Source organism: Dipodomys merriami, unplaced genomic scaffold (genome assembly GCF_024711535.1).
Source record: "Dipodomys merriami isolate MVZ:Mamm:240054 unplaced genomic scaffold, mDipMer1.0.p SCAF_16, whole genome shotgun sequence".
Classification (NCBI taxonomy): domain Eukaryota; kingdom Metazoa; phylum Chordata; class Mammalia; order Rodentia; family Heteromyidae; genus Dipodomys; species Dipodomys merriami.
In genome coordinates, this window is record NW_027202937.1 from 15,110,798 (window position 1) to 15,129,844 (window position 19,047).

Sequence of the window (19,047 nt, forward strand, 5' to 3'; positions counted from 1 at the left end):
GCCACAGCGCCACTTCTGGCTTTTTTCTTTTTGCTTATGTGGTGCTGAGGAATCGAACCCAGGGCCTCATGCATGCAAGGCAAGCACTCTACCACTGAGCCACCTTCCCAGCCCTATATATTTGTTTTAAATGGGTTTTGATATATTTAAAGCATATAATTAAAAATGATTTCACATGTTTCTTTTCTTGGGCAAGGAGAACCGTTATGTTAATTTCCAATTGCCTTCAGCATAAAATAACCTTTCAGCAATATGTCACATTGGGTGACATTCTTTTTTTTAAATTTAATTTTATTGTAAAGATGCTGTACAGAGGGGCTACAGTTATATAAGTAAGGTAATGAGTACATTTCTTGTTGAACATTGTTACCCCTCCTTTGTATCCTTTCCCTACCTCTCCTCCCCTTTTCCCCTGACAAAATTGTAAAGATTGTTTCCACCATAGATCTCCTTTAAAACTTATATTTGTCATTGTTTTCTTTTTCTTTTATTATTAAATATATATTTTTATTTGTAAACATGCTGTATAGAGGGGTTACAGTTATGAGTAAGGTAATGAGTACATTTCCTATTGAGCATTGTTACCCCCTCCTTTGTCATTGTTTTCATTTTCAACTTTTATGTAGTTTTATCATTCTTCACTTTTAAAATCTACTTTTATAAAATTATATTGACAAGTAGTAATAGTATATTCAAAACTCTACTAAAATACTACTAAGTTCTCCTATTATTCTTCTTAGGCAAAACTCCAAATGTTTAGGCCATGTAAATCTATGTGAAATGTAGAAGCCTTTTTTGTGGTTGAATTCAATGCCAGAGCTGAACAGACCTCATTTAGAGGATTTGATTTGGGAATAGGGATCAAGGATAGTCTCAACAACAACCCATAGAGTGAACTTTTTTTGAGCACTTATTTACACCAAGCCACTTATTCTATATTTTCCCACACATACATTTTTGGCACAGTACTAAGTAGGTACCATTATTGCTCCCATTTTAAGAGATGAAACTGAAGCCTGGCAACATTCGAGTAACTAGTGAGCTGACCAGCAAATCAAAGTTACCTTCTACATACTCACAAAATTCCTCAAAAATAAATAAATCATATAATTTAAATGTTTCTAGTGCCATTTTAAAATAAAATGAAACAAGTGAAATTATTTTAGTATCATTAACCCAATAGATTCCTTAGTGAACTGATATAAGATTTTGTGTTGGGAGGAGTGGGAAAGAAGAAACAATAGGAGCTGGATCTTATCAAAGCATTATATGGACATTATATATATGGGCATATCACAATGAAACTTGTTTGTACAAGTGATATTTGCTAATACATTTTCTTTGTTGTAAGTGTTTGTGTCTGATATATTTTACGCTTAAAGCATAGTTCATTTGTCTGGTCATATTTCAGTTATTAAAAATAGTCAATAATGGCTCCTATCTTAGATAATATACCTTTTATACATATTATTGGGGGAAAACCTAACACTTGTTCTGAGCAGAATGTGCATGCTTCCAAGGAACTAGTCATTTTGTTGTGGTTCTGGTTCTGAGGTCTAGAGCACATCACTAAGCTGATGCCCTGAGGGCTCATTCTAACCATGTCTCAAATCAGACTCTAATGTCAGAATTTAGCCTGTCAAGTTACCACAGTCCTCATCAGCTGACCCAGAAACAGTAATTTCTTTTGAGGAAGAAATTATGTTTGACACTTTTGAGGGTTAAATTTATTAATCAGAAAATGAGAATGAAAATGGATTTGATGTGAGATTGTTGGAAGTGATATTTACTGGTAAAATATTATTTACTTTTAAGGGATTATTAAAATCCGTTGGGTTGGAGTGAGTGGACTTGCCTTGAAATATACTTAAGAATTATACACTATGGGGCTGGGAAGGTGGCTCAGTGGTAGAGTGCTTGCCTTGCAGGCCTTAGGCCCTGGGTTCAATTCCTCAGCACCACATAAGCAAAAAGAAAAAAGCCGGAAGTGGCGCTGTGGCTCAAGTGGTAGAGCGCTAGCCTTGAACTGAAGAGCTGAAGGACAGCGTCTAGGCCCAGAGTTCAGGCCTCAAGACTGGACCCCCCCCCCCAAAAAAAAAGAATTATACACTATAACTCAGGCCAGTCACTTCATGTAGTACTTAACCTATGATTCATGGAGAACTCAATTTTGACTATTCCACAAGCACCAAATTTCGATGTTGAAACTAACAAACCCACTGTTTTATTGTTACACCTATTTTATTACCTTCAAATGTAAATGTTACTCAATGCTGAATGGTTCTGTAAAACTAATGTTGTATGAAAGAATTTACCTTAAAAGAATGCTCAAATTGAATAACGTTAATTTTATATCCACTGAGATGTTTCTTCTTCAAATATTTTTGTAACACACCATCATCCTAAACATCATAGGAAGAGCCTGAAACCTGAGTCTCATCCCAGACCCAGCAATTTTTAACTCTCAGATTGCTTCTACTGAAGTGAAATATAAACAGGTTACGATGCAAGGGAAGGCTGAATAAATTGAAAAAGATCTTGCTCAGAATTTTCCCTGAAGCTATTAAAACTCAAATGTTGATGTTCTATTTCTAAGACCATAGTAATCTGGAGCTTTATTACAGTATTTTTTGTCTCAAAAAATTTTTTTGGTGAATATTTCTATTAATCTTGCAGTTGCAATTGACTTGTGATTTGTTAGAATGTAGACGAGAATATTTGAAATCTGGGCAAGAGAAAATTTAGCTGTACCTTATATGGAGTTATATGTGACATGTGAACATATACATACATAGAATGGTAAACTCCTGGCAATACAGAGCTACATTTTTGCATGTGACACTCGCATACTTGACGGTAACAAGTGTTTTTAATAATGAAAATGCCCATGACGGAGTTTCGGTAATCATATTAAATACTAACTTTCACCAGCAAGAATCCTGCAAAAAACTCTGTCTTCTTGCTGCTGAATCAACATATTACAGCTACTTCAGTGAAACTGTGGGTGGCTCTTAAAAGAGCCTTTTTCAGTCAGAAACACTTGGTGGACTTTAAGCCCTCTCTCCACGGATACGACGAGCCAGTTGGATGTCCTTCGGCATGATGGTCACTCGCTTGGCATGGATCGCGCACAGATTGGTGTCCTCAAAGAGACCCACCAGGTAGGCTTCGCTCGCCTCCTGCAGCGCCATCACAGCCGAACTCTGGAAGCGCAGGTCGGTCTTGAAGTCCTGCGCGATCTCGCGCACCAGACGCTGGAACGGCAGTTTGCGGATCAGCAGCTCTGTCGACTTCTGGTAGCGCCGGATCTCGCGCAGCGCCACGGTGCCGGGACGGTAGCGGTGAGGTTTCTTCACGCCGCCGGTGGCCGGAGCGCTCTTGCGAGCGGCCTTGGTGGCCAGCTGCTTGCGGGGCGCCTTGCCGCCGGTGGACTTGCGAGCGGTCTGCTTGGTACGAGCCATTTGGAATAACAGAAGACACACAGCAACCTGTAGCGAAGGTGCCTACAGGTTGGCCTTAAATACGCTTGTAAGCAATGTGATTGGCCTTGAAATGTTTTTAAAAACTCCCGCGCGATAAAATCATTGGCTGAAGAATCTTCCTGCGGATTGGTTCACGAGAAGAACATCTGATTGGACAAATTGTCCTCCGTCATCCTTCTATGATTTTGGTCTAAGTACAGCAGTGCATAACGGTTTTGGACGTTTTGATTTTTCAGTAAGGGAGTGTGATCTGAGATTCCCCCCCCCCCCCCCGATGTTTGAGACAAGACCTATCTTGGTAGTAAGGTTGTGGCTTTGCGGACTACCCTGCCTCCTTAGTTGGTTACGGGTTGGGGTTTGGGGCGTGGTCACCATGCCCCAAAATTAGTCCTTAGCTGATGAAAGGTAATAGAAAATGCTGTAGAATAGCGTTTTTATAACTCAGGGATCGTTTTAGCTCGTGTACTGTATGTGCCTTCATGTGGCTTTATCTCTCTGCAAGCTATAATTTAAATACAATATAAACAACAGCGTTAGCGGCTTTTCTGGTGAAAACGTGGGTGGCTCTTAAAAGAGCCGTTTAGATATCTGGAAACAAACGGCCGGTTGTTCCCTGGTTTGTCCGTATTTACTTTCCCTTAGCCTTGTGATGACTCTCAGTTTTCTTTGGCAAGAGCACGGCCTGAATGTTGGGCAACACACCACCCTGAGCGATGGTGACTTTGCCCAACAGCTTGTTGAGCTCCTCGTCGTTGCGGATGGCCAGCTGCAGGTGGCGCGGGATGATCCGGGTCTTCTTGTTGTCGCGAGCGGCGTTGCCGGCCAGCTCGAGGATCTCGGCGGTGAGGTACTCCAGCACGGCCGCCAGGTACACCGGGGCGCCGGCGCCGACGCGCTCCGAATAGTTCCCCTTCCTAAGCAGGCGATGCACTCTGCCTACTGGAAACTGCAGGCCCGCGCGAGAAGAGCGGGTCTTAGCCTTGGCTCGGGTTTTGCCTCCCTGCTTACCGCGCCCCGACATAGTGATTTGACTAGAGCAGAATGAAGAGAAACCCGTTTTAGGCTGAAACCCTCATTTTATAGGTAGCGTAAGGCTTAAGCATAAAGTCAGTCTATTGGTCAAAATCGGCTTAGGGGTCTATCCAATAGAAACTGAGACTGTAAATCCACAATTTGCATAAACCTCCTTTACTTCGGGATTGTTTTGTAGCCAATCAGAAGGGACAACTGATAAACCCTCATTTAAATCACTGGACTATACATAAAAACAGTACATTTCCTCTTACTATCCTGCTTTTGTTAGTGTAGAACCAGTTTTCTTTGTTGTTGGACAGCCATGCCTGAGCCTTCCAAGTCCGCTCCAGCTCCTAAGAAAGGCTCTAAAAAGGCCATTACTAAGGCGCAAAAGAAGGATGGCAAGAAGCGCAAGCGCAGCCGCAAGGAGAGCTATTCCATTTATGTGTACAAGGTGCTGAAGCAGGTCCACCCGGACACTGGCATCTCGTCCAAGGCCATGGGCATCATGAACTCGTTCGTGAACGACATCTTCGAGCGCATCGCGGGCGAGGCGTCTCGCCTGGCGCACTACAACAAGCGCTCGACCATCACGTCTCGGGAGATCCAGACAGCCGTGCGCCTGCTGCTGCCCGGGGAGCTGGCCAAGCACGCCGTGTCCGAGGGCACCAAGGCCGTCACCAAGTACACCAGCTCCAAGTAATTGCCTTTAGACATTTCTTAATCCAAAGGCTCTTTTCAGAGCCACACACTTTATCATGAAAAAAGCTAAAACTCTTGGCGTCCAACTCCTTATGCCCTAAGGTGTGATGTTCAAAATTGGCTCAGGGCTGATGGCTGTTTGTAAATCTATCGTAGTTATTTTGAATAATCTTGACTTAGTAAATTTATACTGGGCGAATTGAGTTTTTCCTGTTGGTAAACTGTTAAGTGATTGCCTAAGAGGCCTGCAATCATTTGGCAATTATTTGTTCCCTAGAGATGGAACTGTGATGTAAATTGTACTATTCCTTTAAGGAAACAGTACTTGATTCTCTACTAGATCTTAATGTGACGCACCTACATTTCCAGGAACAATTCCTCCCTTTTTTGTGTTTACTCATCACTATTTTAGAGCCTTTTGAATTTTTCTGGCGTCTCAGATAATCTGGGCATTTGTGTACAGGCGTGTGCGTTGGCCAGAGCTCAGGGCCTGAACAATGGGTTTGAATTTCGCGCTCTTTCCTGTCTGAATGCAGCTGACCTGCACTGACCACAGTTGGAGAAGTTAGCAGTTTTCTTTTGCAGAGAATCTGGGATTTCAAAAGTAATTATTAGAAATCGGCAAAGGTCTGGATTAAGAAGTTAACATTTGCATCCTTGGATGTGGGAGGGGAAGAACAGGGAGTTGTGTGAAGGGAAAAAAATTACTACAAGCTTTCCCTCCATCTAGTGTTATTCAACACTGTGTTAAGATGAAATAAAGAAGGGTTTGCCAAACAAGGTAAAAGTTAAAACTGTCTTCTGGTCTCACACAAGATATAAGTAAATCATTGTATGAGAAGTACTATCAGTATATGCAAAACACTGTCAACAGATGCCTTAATTTTTTTTTTTAATTCCCATACTAACTGAGGCTTCAATATCAGAATGTGGCCTTTAGGATTCTTTCTTTGGAAAAGATTCCTAGTAGTAGCATTATTTCTCAACATTTTCACAGAGCTTTCTTGAAGTGGAGATTATTTTCCTAGCTTGTCTTCAATAACTTGTCTGCTTGCTTCCTTTCTCCCCCCTCCCCTTCCCCTCTTCATCCCCAACCTCTTTCCTCCTTTTTCAAATAAGATGGGAATAAAACTATACCTAATTTGAAGGATGACAGAGTTTGGCATAAAGAAAAGCCCACAAAGACATAGTTGGCAAAGGTCCTGAGATTGTTTCTGAGATGGAGGAAGATGTAAAAGGTTAAGAATTAAAGGATTTGGAATTCCTTGGCCCTGATCTAGGGCAGGGGACTTGATTTTTAATTTTGCCTACTGCAACACTTGTTAGTGTTTTATTATCTTATTTCTATTAATAGCACATTCAAGTTAGTTTTTGTGTTTTCTTTTAACATCCTGGGGGAAATAGTACATGACCTTTATTTAAAAGTGATAATCATTTGACTGACTATGGTAACACAGACCTGTAAATCCCAGGTCTCCAGAGATTGAGTCTAGTGAGCCTGGGCATGTAGCAACACTCTGTAGGAAAATTAAAAAGCAAGCAAAAAGAAAAAGGAAGGGGAAAAGTAAGGTAATAATCACTAATAATTTCAAGCCAGTTCATTGATATGGGACACATTATTAAATACTACACCTTGATATTTGAGAGAAAAGAAGCACAAAGGTCTCACCTTCTCATAGCCATTCTACCCTAAAATAAGACATTAAAAAGTAGCAAAGAATTCCTTGAATTGCTGAAGCTGGTCATAAGACCTTATCTTTTCTCTGAAGACAGAAACTTACAGAAGACTCTGCACACAGGTCTTGCTGAGGTCCCCATGTGATCTCTCCTGTTCTGTCAATTTGAAGCAAGATTCTTGTAGACACATTTCACAACTATCTACTTCACTGAACTGACCATAAAAATCCACAGGAATCCTTGCTTGTCTGGAGCTTTATTTCTGGACCTCATTTTTGAATAAAATACACAATAAATTTGGGTACATTTATCAGTTATTTTAGAGGTGTCAGCAATGAATTTAAGGATAGTAAAGAGGGGGAAAAATCCACAAAAATCAATTATAGGTTCATTTTCTAACCTACTAGAAATTTCCCTTTATGCAAAAACTTTATACACAGATACATAAATGTTATATGGGAGATACTTTAGCATTGTTATCATTCTTTTAACTTAAGAGATTCTAACAATCATTTCATTTTAAATTTCCTTTCTCTAGTAATCATTTTATTGTTATTCTGAAAATATTTTTTGATGTTTTCCTACATGTAATTTATGAGATTCCTTTTGGGGATGTATTAGAAGTGAGATTTATGGCTCCAATCATACAAGGGCAGTACTTCAATCCATATTCCCAAGTTGCTTTATCCTCTTATAGTCTCACCAACAAACCTTTAAATCTATTTGCTGAAGACATGAAAAATTAGGTCTCATTGCTTTATTATTTGAACAATAAACATTTTAGGGCTGGGAAGGTGGCTGAGTGGTAGTTTATCTTGCATGCATGAGGCCCTGGGTTTGATTCCTCAGCAGCACATAAGCAGAAAAAGCCAGAAGCAGCTCTGTGACTCAAGTGGTAGGGCCTAGAGTTCAGGCCCCAAAACAAAGCAACATTTTATAATAATATGATATTAGCACACCTCCTGTCCATCCTTTAGGGATGTTGCTCTATTTACAATCTTTTTTTTTTTTTTACCAGATCGTTGCTATGGATGAACAAATTTAAGGATGTATTACATATCTACTATATTCCTTATGTCTTATTAAATATAAATTCAGTGAGCTATGAATAATCTTGTTTTTACTTTTGACAAGTTGCCATAAGTGACAGATTTCTACAAGCTGGATTTCTATAAGCTGATGAGATGTATCCTGAACACTTTATAGTTGTATATTTATCCTTTCAGATATATCCTTTTTTGCTGCATGCTCTTTGTAGTTCATTGATTTGACACACATTAAAGATTTGATTTTCTTGTTGAATGTGTGTTTTTCTCATTATGCCATATCCCTCTCTATTCCTGGTCATTTTCCTTCCTCTAAAGTCTTCTTATCTGATACTAAAACCTACAGATACTCTTGCAACCTTACAGTTGAAGTTTTTATGGTTTATCTTTTTGTCTCCTTTAATTTTATTTTATAGTTATATTTGAAGTTATATATGACAGCATACTGTTGGCATGGGCATTGTTATTGAGTTAGCTAATCATTTCAATTGTTATGTTTGGGCAATATTCATTTAGTATAATTCTGATAATCACAGGGCTTAAGGATGTGAAAAGTAATGTAATATGAGAACTTAACATATGAATTATTATTGACATAATGCAACTAAGTGGATATAGTATAGGAAAAGTTTTCTTGGCCTCTTATTTGTGTAGATACAGGATAAGAATTTATAGGATGTTCTTTATTTGTTCCACTTGAAAATGGAAGATAATCAAGAAATGTAATTCCCCTAACCTAACACTGCAATTGTCTTTTCTTTTCTGGCTTTTTCTTCTTTTCTTTTCTTTTTTGAAAATGTTATTAATTTGTCTATTTTTCGATTTCTGGTTTTCCTATGAACTTTTGGAACATTTTTCTGTAATCCATTTTAATTTATCTGCAGTCTTGCCTTGTTTATACTTACCCTAAATACCTCCTTCACAGACATTAATAATTACACCACAGAATGTCACTCATTTTGCTCTATAAATTTTCAAAAGTATTATACTTATCCATAATTTTTGCATTTAAATTTTTATTCCTTTCCTATACTGTTCCCAGATTTCCTCTGTAAATTTCTATTCCACAAATACCCTGTTGTTATGCTTTTGAGAATAGGTATGCTGGCAACAAATTCTTTCCCCCCCCCCCCCCCCTTCATCTGTAAAAGCCTTTACTTTCCCATTCATTCCTTGTAATTTTTGCATGTATATATATGTATATATGTGATGCTTCATCCCAAATCATCTAGAATTTGGTCAGGAAATTAGAAAATCTGTACCTTCTGATACTTGGTTTCTGACATCCCTGTTTTATTTTTTAATATATCTCTCATGTTACTGAGGTAATAGGCTGGCTTCATGTCTGAAATAAAGACATGCTCTCTCCTTCTCATCCTGTTCTTGCCTATTGTCATTCTGTATTCAATTATTTTTCCATATCACTCATACGCTACACTTTTTCTATGTATTTACCTTACTGTGAGCCTTCTCAACAAGAAAATGATCATCCTGAGGATAATGTTGCTGTCTTCTCACTGCTGTGGCCTTTAGTACCTAAAACACTCTGGCTTTTACCAGGGACTTGTTAAGCACACATTGAATAAACATTGGATATCTCCCTCAGGAATTCTCTCAATTTTTCTAAGTTACTGTGATTGCTCTTTTCTGTGCCCTTGTATAACAATTGCTTAAAACCTTCTTTTGGATGGAGAACAAGCACTGCTACTTAATCACTTAAATCCTTCTCAGAGATTATAAATATTTGGAATAGGTCAATCATAGGTTTTTTCAACTTTCCAAAAACAATAAGCAGTTATTATTTACTGCTGTTGTTTATAATGAAAATAATCATAAAAGGGAGGCTATTAGTAAAAAAAAAATCATAGGGATAAAAAAATGAAAGAAATGAAAGCTTAACAGAAAATGAGTACCTTTACTCTCCTCCTAGGTTCTTTGACTAAAACCATGTACTGACTACACTGGGTTAGGAAGGGATCGGGGTTTTCTCACACCTGTTTCTTGTTCCTCCCATCATCTTATTTGTGTGTAAGTAGATCCTTGGTTCTGAGCCTTTAGAAATTCCTTTAGTGCAATGTTCACTTCCAGCTGGGTACCATTTGCTTAATTTCACAAACCATAAAATTAAAAACAGCAAGCAAGATTCAGCAATCTTTGTTGATTTTTCTATTCCTCAACTTATCAGCTTTAAGACCAGGCAATTAATATATAATATTATCATAGTGTGTTGTGGTACATACTCTCACTTTGAGTATTGCCATAGTATAGAGTATTTGTATTCTAGTACCTTAAAAGTCTAGAGATGATTATGTGCTTCAGTGAGTTCAGAAAATTCAAGCCAAAGCATACCAGTTTAGTATGCTGTTTATCAACTGAGGGTGCTTGGAAAGCGGCAAATGCAGAGGGACTGTCTGAACTCCCTTATCTACCCAGAGACATATCCTTCAAAAGGAAGTCAAATGTCATGAATCTGCTTCCAGGAATCTCAAATTAGGAAGAATAACTTTCAGGAGAGAAAAATTAGAAGTTAATGCAAGACAGACTGTACCAGATTCTGTACTTGTTCCCTTCAGTACCTATTAATCTTTTCAAAAAATCATTTTCTTGGAAGTGGCGCTGTAGCTCAAGCAGTAGAACACTTGCTTTGAGGTAAAGAACTGAGGGACAGTGCTCAGGCCGAGTTCAAGCCCCACAACTCACTCTCTCTCTCTCTCTCTCTCTCTCTCTCACACACACACACACACACACACACACACACACTCACACACACTCATTTTCTCTATTATCCCTCCATTACCAATATTCATCCTCCTTTGTGCTCCAGGAGGGTATATAAGTATGTTGATCTCACTGGGTGTTTGAGTATTCGTTTTTATTTGCTATATGCCCCCATATATGTAAACTAATTTATGAAAAATTTCTCATTCATTTTTCTACTGTCACTGCCTTTAGAGGGGAGTGAGGAAGTGTTATTAGCTAACAATGATCAGCTATTTAAAAAGTGACCAGGAACAGAGAGGAATATTGAATAACGATAAAAATATACATTGAGTGAGAAAATTAAGACAATCTAAATATGTGTGAATTTAATTAAATATAAAGTAGATGCAACAAAAAACTGACAGATCTGAAAGGAGAAATATCCAATTATAAATGAGGGGTTTACAGGAATAATTATAATGCTATTTTGTAGGCAAGTGAGAAAAGAGCAAGGGTTAGGAAGGTTGGGAATGTCATTTATCAAGGTGTGAAAGGCTTTCCCAGCTAATGGGGGAGTCTCTAGTCGTCTTAACTCAGTGCTGTTAACTCTGGCAAGGTAAATAACTGTTGTGGTGTACGAAACTTCCCAAACTCATTAAAATGCGTTTAACACTCTACATATCTTCAAGGTTACCCTCACAGCTACATACATAGATAAAATGAAAGAAGACCTAGGTCAGGGACTGATCATCTAGTCCTTTCAGGAACTTATAGTCCTGGCAGTTTAAGAAGAGTTTGGGGGGCTGGGAAGGTGGCTCAGTGGTAGAGTGCTTGCCTTGCATGCATGAGGCCTTGGATTCGATTCCTCAGCACCACATAAGCAATAAGAAAAAAAGCCGGAAGTGGCGCTATGGCTCAAGTGGTAGAGCGCTAGCCTTGAGCTGAAGTGCTGAGGGACAGCGCCCAGGCCCAGAGTTCAGGCCCCACTACTGGACCTTCCCCCCCCCCAAAAAAAAAGAAGAGTTTGGCTACAATGAAGAATCGTTTGCTTTCTTCCTCCATTCCTGTCATGAGGCCTAATGAGCTAAAACAAGATAAATAATCCCAGATCTGAGAGACTGCATGGTGGTGGACAGCAGTATAGACTACATAGCAAGTTTTGGCCAGCCTCGGCTTAATAAGCCCCTTTCTCCACAGACACATAAAAAAAAAAATGCCTACCACACTAATTCTACATACTCAGAAGTTGTTCTGAACAGATTACTTTCTAAAAATCCAAACCAGACTCCCCCAAAAGGACCACTGGCCAAGAGGCACAGCTCTGAGAATAAAACACTCCCACTCCTTGCTTATAGGTTTTTTTCCCCCCAGTAATGAGGTTTGACCTCAGGGCCTTCCCACCTGAGACAAACTCCAGAGCTTCTCCCTTCCCTAATTTTTGGTCTGAGGATTACCCAGTCCAGAGCCAGCAGGACTGTATCTCAATCCTACTGGGCAGGACAGGATGGGATTCACACCTTTTTTTGGTTCCTGTTGGCCTCTAACCTTATCTTTCAAATCTCCAGCTTCTTCAGTAGCTAGAATTGCTGACATGAACCATTGTGTCTCCCTAATAGTCTCCCGTAGATCATTAAAGTGCTCTCTGTTATTGGTATTCAAGTAAAAAGGCATCAAGCCTAACTGCTGAATGAAGCAAACATAAATCCACAGGCTTGTATGCAAATGAAGGATGAAAATTCTTATTTTCCATTGGTGGTTATGTTAGCCAATGGAAAAAGTCCGTACAGGCTCCCTTCAGTTAGTATAAATACTTCCCATTCCCCGTTTATACAGTACTATACCTGCATTTTTCTTGTGTAGTTCTTCGTTTTTCCCGCAGTTATGTCGGGTCGCGGAAAGCAAGGAGGTAAAGCTCGCGCTAAAGCTAAGACTCGCTCTTCCAGAGCCGGTCTGCAGTTCCCGGTAGGGCGCGTCCATCGCCTTCTCCGAAAGGGAAACTACTCGGAACGTGTCGGAGCCGGCGCCCCGGTGTACTTGGCTGCGGTGCTGGAGTACCTCACTGCGGAGATCCTCGAGCTGGCGGGCAACGCGGCCCGGGATAACAAGAAGACCCGCATTATCCCGCGCCACCTGCAGCTGGCCATCCGCAACGACGAGGAGCTCAACAAGCTGCTGGGTCGTGTGACCATCGCACAGGGCGGTGTCTTGCCTAATATTCAGGCTGTGCTGCTGCCTAAGAAGACCGAGAGTCACCATAAGGCTAAAGGCAAATAAGCCTGTTAAGTAACCGCTTTGCAATTCTTAGCAAGACAGATCAGGATAACAACAAAGGCTCTTTTCAGAGCCATCCACTATTTCTATAAAATGAGCCGTCACTTGGAATTTTCATTTGTACCAATCGTTTTCTTACCGGTCTATACCTCTATAAAACAATATTTGAGGAGAAAACAGCATTTGGTTATAGAAATTGATGTAAGAAAATGGCGAATGAAGCAATGCGTCGCGTCTTTAGCCAGTGCTTTCAAAAATTCTGGCGTCCGAAATCGTTGCCAGTTCACAGTAAAGCAGGCGTCATTGTACATCACTGTAATCGTAGCAGTGGCTAGTGTGGGGTCTCGAGGTGTATCTGGCCAGCTTCACTAAAATGAGATTCCTTCTCAATAGAAAAAGTTACCATTTTACCCTTCACATTTGACATACTGAGATTAACTTTCAAATTTAGGGCTTTCCCCAGATGCTTACAATACTTGTATCATGCCAAGGGAAACGCTTTCATTTTAAGTGAGTTCTACTTAAAAGTAAAGCCCATATGCAATTGACTTCAATATAAGGTATTTCAAAAAATGTAAATTGACGTTATACAGGAGATTTTCCACGTTTCAAGTGGTTGCCTTGTTTAAATTTTTGAGTGAGAAGCTTGCTCTGCAAATTTTGTCCATACCTGCTACGTATGTAGAAGGTGAATAAAGGCTATGGTAAAGAGCAGGGCATTGGCTTCATTCACTAAATTGCAAGCTTTCTTCCCCCTAACCTTAAGAGGCTCAGGCGCTTGCTCTGCAAATTGTTGTGCATAATAACATTAATTATACAATGATGGAGTCCATTGTAACATTTTTACACATACATGAATCAACCACACCCTTCCTACTCTGTAGCCTGCCCTATTCCACTCCCCACTTCGCAAAACATTTAACAGGTTTCATTGTTCCTTTTTAAGGCAGTGAAAGCAGTTTGTAATCTGGGTTCTCTGGTACAGGAATGGACCAATCAGTTAAAAGCGCGCGCACTTTCGAATTGCGTGGGCCCAATCATTGGTAGTCTGATTGTATAAAAGAGGGGTTGCTCTCCACACAGTGCAAGTCTCTGGAGGACGTTCCTTACTCTCTGTCATGGCTCGTACCAAGCAGACCGCTCGTAAGTCCACCGGCGGCAAGGCGCCCCGCAAGCAGCTGGCCACCAAGGCCGCTCGCAAGAGCGCTCCGGCCACCGGCGGCGTGAAGAAACCTCACCGCTACCGTCCCGGCACCGTGGCGCTGCGCGAGATCCGGCGCTACCAGAAGTCGACAGAGCTGCTGATCCGCAAACTGCCGTTCCAGCGTCTGGTGCGCGAGATCGCGCAGGACTTCAAGACCGACCTGCGCTTCCAGAGTTCGGCAGTGATGGCGCTGCAGGAGGCCAGCGAGGCCTACCTGGTGGGCCTCTTTGAGGACACCAACCTGTGCGCCATCCACGCCAAGCGGGTGACCATCATGCCGAAGGACATCCAGCTTGCGCGCCGCATCCGTGGAGAGAGGGCTTAAATGTAGACCTAAGCTTGTACCTGCTAACCCAAAGGCTCTTTTCAGAGCCACCCACATGTTTCAAAAAGCAGCTGTATTCACATGCTATGCAAGCGTTCCAGAACCTGAACGGTGTCAGCTGGCAGTGTGGGCAAAGATCCGAGGCTATTGACTCGGGCCTGCAAGTACAAGCTCTCGGGTGGACAAAGTTTAGTGGGTGAGGAAGAATGTAAGGCAGTGTGAAGTGCATACAGCTGGTGCTTTCGATGGATTATACGCGTTGTGCCTTAAAACCTACCCTGACACCTTGGGAGTCTTTCCTGTGGCCTTCAGGAATAGAGGTAGAGTGGTGCACAATAGATTCGATCGCTTGACTGATGTGTTGGGAATGTGGATGCATTCTTTACCTGGGTCTTAAGGGACAGTCTTGTGAACCAATTACTCTATAAAAACCTGAGTACTAAGATGTGTTTATTAGGTGTATGTCCACCTGGATGACTACTGCCTACAACAAACGAGTATGGCTGGGAACATCTGTATTCAAATAGGGAGTTCACCGGCTAAATACTTTCACAAATATTTCTCAGAATTTGGGGACTAAGTACTGTAAGGCAGTTAGATGGGAATAGTGTCTTAAAAGTAATTTCTGCATTTTCAACTATTTAACTTACTTGGGTATTATATGCAATAATACGCTGAAGAATGACAGCCATACATCCTAGAGACCTTTTCACTTTAGAATTAGTGAATTTGTCTAGGAACATGGAGTTGATTTCTACTTCCATCTTTGCTATGCACTATAACAATACCCATTTTACAGGTTTGTTATTGGGATAGCAGTCTATTTTAGACACTGCTGTATAGAAATTTTAATTTTTTGAGTTGTGTATTTCTTATACTCTAGGATTTTTTAAAAAATAAAATAAACCTCTACCTTCTGAATTTATTTGTATTACTTTTGTAGATTCTGCCTAGTTTAGAATTAAAAACGCCAACCTACATTGAAAAATCAAAGATAGAAATTTATCTCTCCTGGGCTGGGAAGTGGTAAGAGCGCTTGCCTTACATGCTTAAGGCCCTGGGTTCGATTCCTCAGCACCACATAAGCAAAAAGAAAAAAGCTGGAATTGGCATTGTGGCTCAAGTGTTAGAGAGCTAGCCTTGAGCTGAAAAGCTGAGGGACAGCGCCCAGGCTGAGTTCAGGCCCACGACTGGACCCCCCTATACACACACACACACACACACACACAAAATTTATCTCTCCTTGCCCTTGAACCCTGCCCCCCTCCCCATGTTAAGGGCTTTCATTTCTCTATGGACCCTAGCCTGTCTCACAAACATGAAATAAATGTGCTGTGCTTTCATCCTTTTAATCAATTTTATGACATTCAGAGACCCAGTAGGAGAGTCTAACCAGGTATGGTCTTTCTTACCTCTCTATAATGGTATTGATTGTCTGCATTAAATATTGGTTGTCACAAGGTCTTCAGTTAATTTTTCTTCTCCAAGCACCTTAGAGTGACATACCAGACAGTAAAGTTTATAGCTAGAGTCTAGAAACTGTTTTGATTAGAGACACTTACTGTATGAAAAGATCAAACTTCCCAAAGAAGAGAAACACATCAAAATCAGGGTACATTTTTTTCAGGCTTAAATATTTAGCAGTAGTGTCCAGCACAGAAGGAAACAGCAGTCATCACAGCCTACACTGAGAAAGGAGGATGACAGGTCTGAATCCAGCCTGGGCTACACCTTTTCTCAGGAACAACAAAAATATTGGCAGTAGATGTTCCAATGTACTCAGTAAAAGTGACTTAGTAAAGTTTTAGTAATTTTTAACCCCAAATTGAGAAATCTGCATGGAGATTTGAAAATTTGAACTGCACTCATGACATGGCTCTGGGTAACTTAATGTGATTGTCCATACACTTGAGAAAGAGAACAATGAAATATTTTGGGGCAATTGTTTTGAACATATAGAAATAGAAAATAAAGTTTGGCAACATCTTGCACTTTATTAAAAAAACTTTTAATATATATGCACTTTCTCATAGTGACATGGGGCTGGGAGTTAAAACTTGAAATCAAGAGCTCAGGGAAAAATTCCAATTCAAGGCAGATTTTAAAAGTAAAAGCTTAAAAACAATATTACATGTATGTAGCACTACCTTGTGACAGCCTGTTTTCTTTGCATTTGCTGATCCTAATTCTGGCCACCAAAATCCATGAAAGCTATTATTACTGCACAGTTTTATAAAGGGAACTCAAAAGTTGTATTGTTGCATAACTAACACTTCTCTTCCTAAGGAGAAAGTAGAAGTGCCAAAACATATTCAAGTGCCAAAACCAGACCTGCAGACTTAGTGTTGCAATTAGGCCTGAAAATTAAATTGACACGAATAGACTAATAAGGCCTTGAGACAGGTATTTCATTGAGAAGTTACAAAACAAGGGTGTTTAATTACAAGGTTTACTTGAATAGAACCCTCTGTTCCTTTGACAAGAAGTTACTAATTTTCTACTACAGGCAAGATACCTTTTAATTCTTGAAATAAATAAACCACAGTGGTACATTTCTGAGTCTTTTCTGAGCAGTGTACTAAAGTTTAAGTTCTTACTAAAAAGCTAAACGTACAGCAACTTGAGGTGCAAATAGCAATGTTGGAGAAAAAAACAGCAGGCGCTTAAAAAGCGAAAGCATTTCTCAGTTCGTAAGGATTGCTGGCCGAAGGGGGCGGAGCAAAGGTGCAGTAGCAGTACGCTCCCGCTTACAGTTCTCAATTAGGTCCGATTGCAGCTTATAATTACTCATGGTCCCAAAGCGAAACTCACAGTATTCCTACTGGTCTTTCCAAGCAGTTTTAGACATGTCTGGCCGAGGGAAAGGAGGTAAAGGCCTTGGTAAAGGCGGAGCAAAACGGCACCGCAAGGTGCTGCGCGATAACATCCAGGGAATCACCAAGCCCGCCATCCGGCGCCTGGCTCGCCGCGGCGGAGTCAAGCGCATCTCCGGCCTGATCTACGAAGAGACCCGCGGGGTGCTGAAGGTGTTCCTGGAGAACGTGATTCGAGACGCTGTCACCTACACGGAGCACGCCAAGCGCAAGACCGTCACCGCCATGGATGTGGTCTACGCGCTCAAGCGCCAGGGCCGCACCCTCTACGGCTTCGGCGGCTAAAATCGCCGCACCCCGTCATCTTTAAAAATCTTGATTCTAAAGGCCCTTTTCAGGGCCGCCCATTTGCTTACAAAAAGAGTTGCGCATATCCTGGGAAGTGGGATTTGTATCCTGTATAAAGGAGGCTCTCGGGGGGGTCATCTTTTGTCTGGCAGCTTTTCACGGCCGCGTTCCTTTCAGCATTAGGTTTGTAGCAACAGGAATAGCTCAGGAAACAAAGTGCTAAATTTGTGTAGCTCGCCTTGTTGCTTGCTTTGGTGCCAGTGTGGGGTTTTAGGGCTTTCTGGCCTACTAAATGCGCTTCCCAAGCCCTAGGGAAACTCCCATCTGAGCCATAGCCTTTGTGACAGTTTTTCACCGTCAGCCAGTTTACCTGGCATTTTAAGAGCGATGTCTCTACCAAGCTTTCACCTGTAACTCCCGACACTATTACAGCTCTTCTTGAACAAGTGGGCGGCTCTGAAAAGAGCCTTTGGTTCACAAATGAAAGCGACAGCACGAACTAGCCGCCGAAGCCGTAGAGGGTGCGGCCCTGGCGCTTGAGCGCGTAGACCACGTCCATGGCGGTGACGGTCTTGCGCTTGGCGTGCTCCGTGTAGGTGACGGCGTCGCGGATCACGTTCTCCAGGAACACCTTCAGCACCCCGCGGGTCTCTTCGTAGATCAGGCCGGAGATGCGCTTGACTCCGCCGCGGCGAGCCAGGCGCCGGATGGCGGGCTTGGTGATTCCCTGGATGTTATCGCGCAGCACCTTGCGGTGACGCTTGGCGCCACCCTTGCCCAGGCCTTTTCCTCCCTTACCGCGTCCAGACATGACTGCACCCAGAGAACTTAAGCGAAGGCCAGAGTTCACCCTTATATATCTGTTCCTTCCCTTCGCCCCGCCCCCTTGGAGACGCATATAATAGCGCGCCTACGGCAATTCTGACGCAAGCGATCCCTCCCTTAACCCCTCCTCTAAGCCAAGAAAACGGCTGTAGGGAGGGGCCTTGGAAACTGGCTTTTAACTGTCCTGTAATTGATTTCAATTAGTACTTTCAGCAGCTGTTTTAGTAACCAAATTTGAAACTGATTTTTAAAACTCATGGTCTCCATTCCATTCTTTTATATGAGGGTATCAGGACCTCGCTTTCTCCCTAAGACTTCTAGCTCTCGGGTCAGGAAACACCAACAGAACTCGGCTGTTTATTTTTGCAAAACAGGAATCGGCTTTCCACAGGCTGCCTTGGATTCGCAGACCAAGTCTTAGCCTATTGTCTGGCCCACGACTCAGGGTTGGGATGGACAAGTAGTTAGGGGCGGAGCTGACAAGCGACCCGCCGACCACTTCCTATGGACACCGGAACCGCTAATTTTCCCGCTCCCCACTGTCACAAGGCCGGGCCCACGTTCATTATCGTGTCATTGGATACATTGACTTCACGTTACACCACGTCAGGAGTGCTTTAGCTAAGCTATATATTGAGAA

The 19,047-nt window shown here is 41.6% G+C and overlaps 7 protein-coding genes across 7 annotated transcripts; 4 read left to right on the forward strand and 3 right to left on the reverse strand.

Moving 5' to 3' along the window:
- Positions 1–2,816: 2,816 nt before the first annotated feature.
- LOC138828372 (histone H3) lies at positions 2,817–3,478 on the reverse strand. The gene has a single exon (XM_070024414.1). It carries the CDS (start codon positions 3,459–3,461, stop codon positions 3,051–3,053), a length of 411 nt encoding a protein of 136 aa, XP_069880515.1. The 5' UTR covers positions 3,462–3,478; the 3' UTR covers positions 2,817–3,050.
- Positions 3,479–4,083: 605 nt separating this feature from the next.
- LOC138828373 (histone H2A type 1-D-like) lies at positions 4,084–4,503 on the reverse strand. The gene has a single exon (XM_070024415.1). The coding sequence runs from the start codon at positions 4,501–4,503 to the stop codon at positions 4,111–4,113; it is 393 nt and encodes a 130-aa protein (XP_069880516.1). The 3' UTR covers positions 4,084–4,110.
- LOC138828374 (histone H2B type 1-B) lies at positions 4,408–6,345 on the forward strand. The gene has a single exon (XM_070024416.1). It carries the CDS (start codon positions 4,819–4,821, stop codon positions 5,197–5,199), a length of 381 nt encoding a protein of 126 aa, XP_069880517.1. The 5' UTR covers positions 4,408–4,818; the 3' UTR covers positions 5,200–6,345.
- Positions 6,346–12,483: 6,138 nt separating this feature from the next.
- On the forward strand, positions 12,484–12,934 carry LOC138827847 (histone H2A type 1-B). The gene has a single exon (XM_070023463.1). It carries the CDS (start codon positions 12,503–12,505, stop codon positions 12,893–12,895), a length of 393 nt encoding a protein of 130 aa, XP_069879564.1. The 5' UTR covers positions 12,484–12,502; the 3' UTR covers positions 12,896–12,934.
- Positions 12,935–14,001: 1,067 nt separating this feature from the next.
- LOC138827848 (histone H3) lies at positions 14,002–14,475 on the forward strand. Its single transcript, XM_070023464.1, has one exon. It carries the CDS (start codon positions 14,011–14,013, stop codon positions 14,419–14,421), a length of 411 nt encoding a protein of 136 aa, XP_069879565.1. The 5' UTR covers positions 14,002–14,010; the 3' UTR covers positions 14,422–14,475.
- A 2,792-nt stretch (positions 14,476–17,267) lies between these two features.
- LOC138827849 (histone H4) lies at positions 17,268–17,708 on the forward strand. Its single transcript, XM_070023465.1, has one exon. It carries the CDS (start codon positions 17,268–17,270, stop codon positions 17,577–17,579), a length of 312 nt encoding a protein of 103 aa, XP_069879566.1. The 3' UTR covers positions 17,580–17,708.
- A 326-nt stretch (positions 17,709–18,034) lies between these two features.
- Positions 18,035–18,397, reverse strand: LOC138827850 (histone H4). The gene has a single exon (XM_070023466.1). It carries the CDS (start codon positions 18,391–18,393, stop codon positions 18,082–18,084), a length of 312 nt encoding a protein of 103 aa, XP_069879567.1. The 5' UTR covers positions 18,394–18,397; the 3' UTR covers positions 18,035–18,081.
- Positions 18,398–19,047: the final 650 nt, after the last annotated feature.

Bases quoted from the DNA above. Each gene is read 5' to 3' on its own strand.
- LOC138828372 (XM_070024414.1), bottom strand. From the start codon at position 3,461: ATGGCTCGTACCAAGCAGACCGCTCGCAAGTCCACCGGCGGCAAGGCG.
- LOC138828373 (XM_070024415.1), bottom strand. From the start codon at position 4,503: ATGTCGGGGCGCGGTAAGCAGGGAGGCAAAACCCGAGCCAAGGCTAAG.
- LOC138828374 (XM_070024416.1), top strand. From the start codon at position 4,819: ATGCCTGAGCCTTCCAAGTCCGCTCCAGCTCCTAAGAAAGGCTCTAAA.
- LOC138827847 (XM_070023463.1), top strand. From the start codon at position 12,503: ATGTCGGGTCGCGGAAAGCAAGGAGGTAAAGCTCGCGCTAAAGCTAAG.
- LOC138827848 (XM_070023464.1), top strand. From the start codon at position 14,011: ATGGCTCGTACCAAGCAGACCGCTCGTAAGTCCACCGGCGGCAAGGCG.
- LOC138827849 (XM_070023465.1), top strand. From the start codon at position 17,268: ATGTCTGGCCGAGGGAAAGGAGGTAAAGGCCTTGGTAAAGGCGGAGCA.
- LOC138827850 (XM_070023466.1), bottom strand. From the start codon at position 18,393: ATGTCTGGACGCGGTAAGGGAGGAAAAGGCCTGGGCAAGGGTGGCGCC.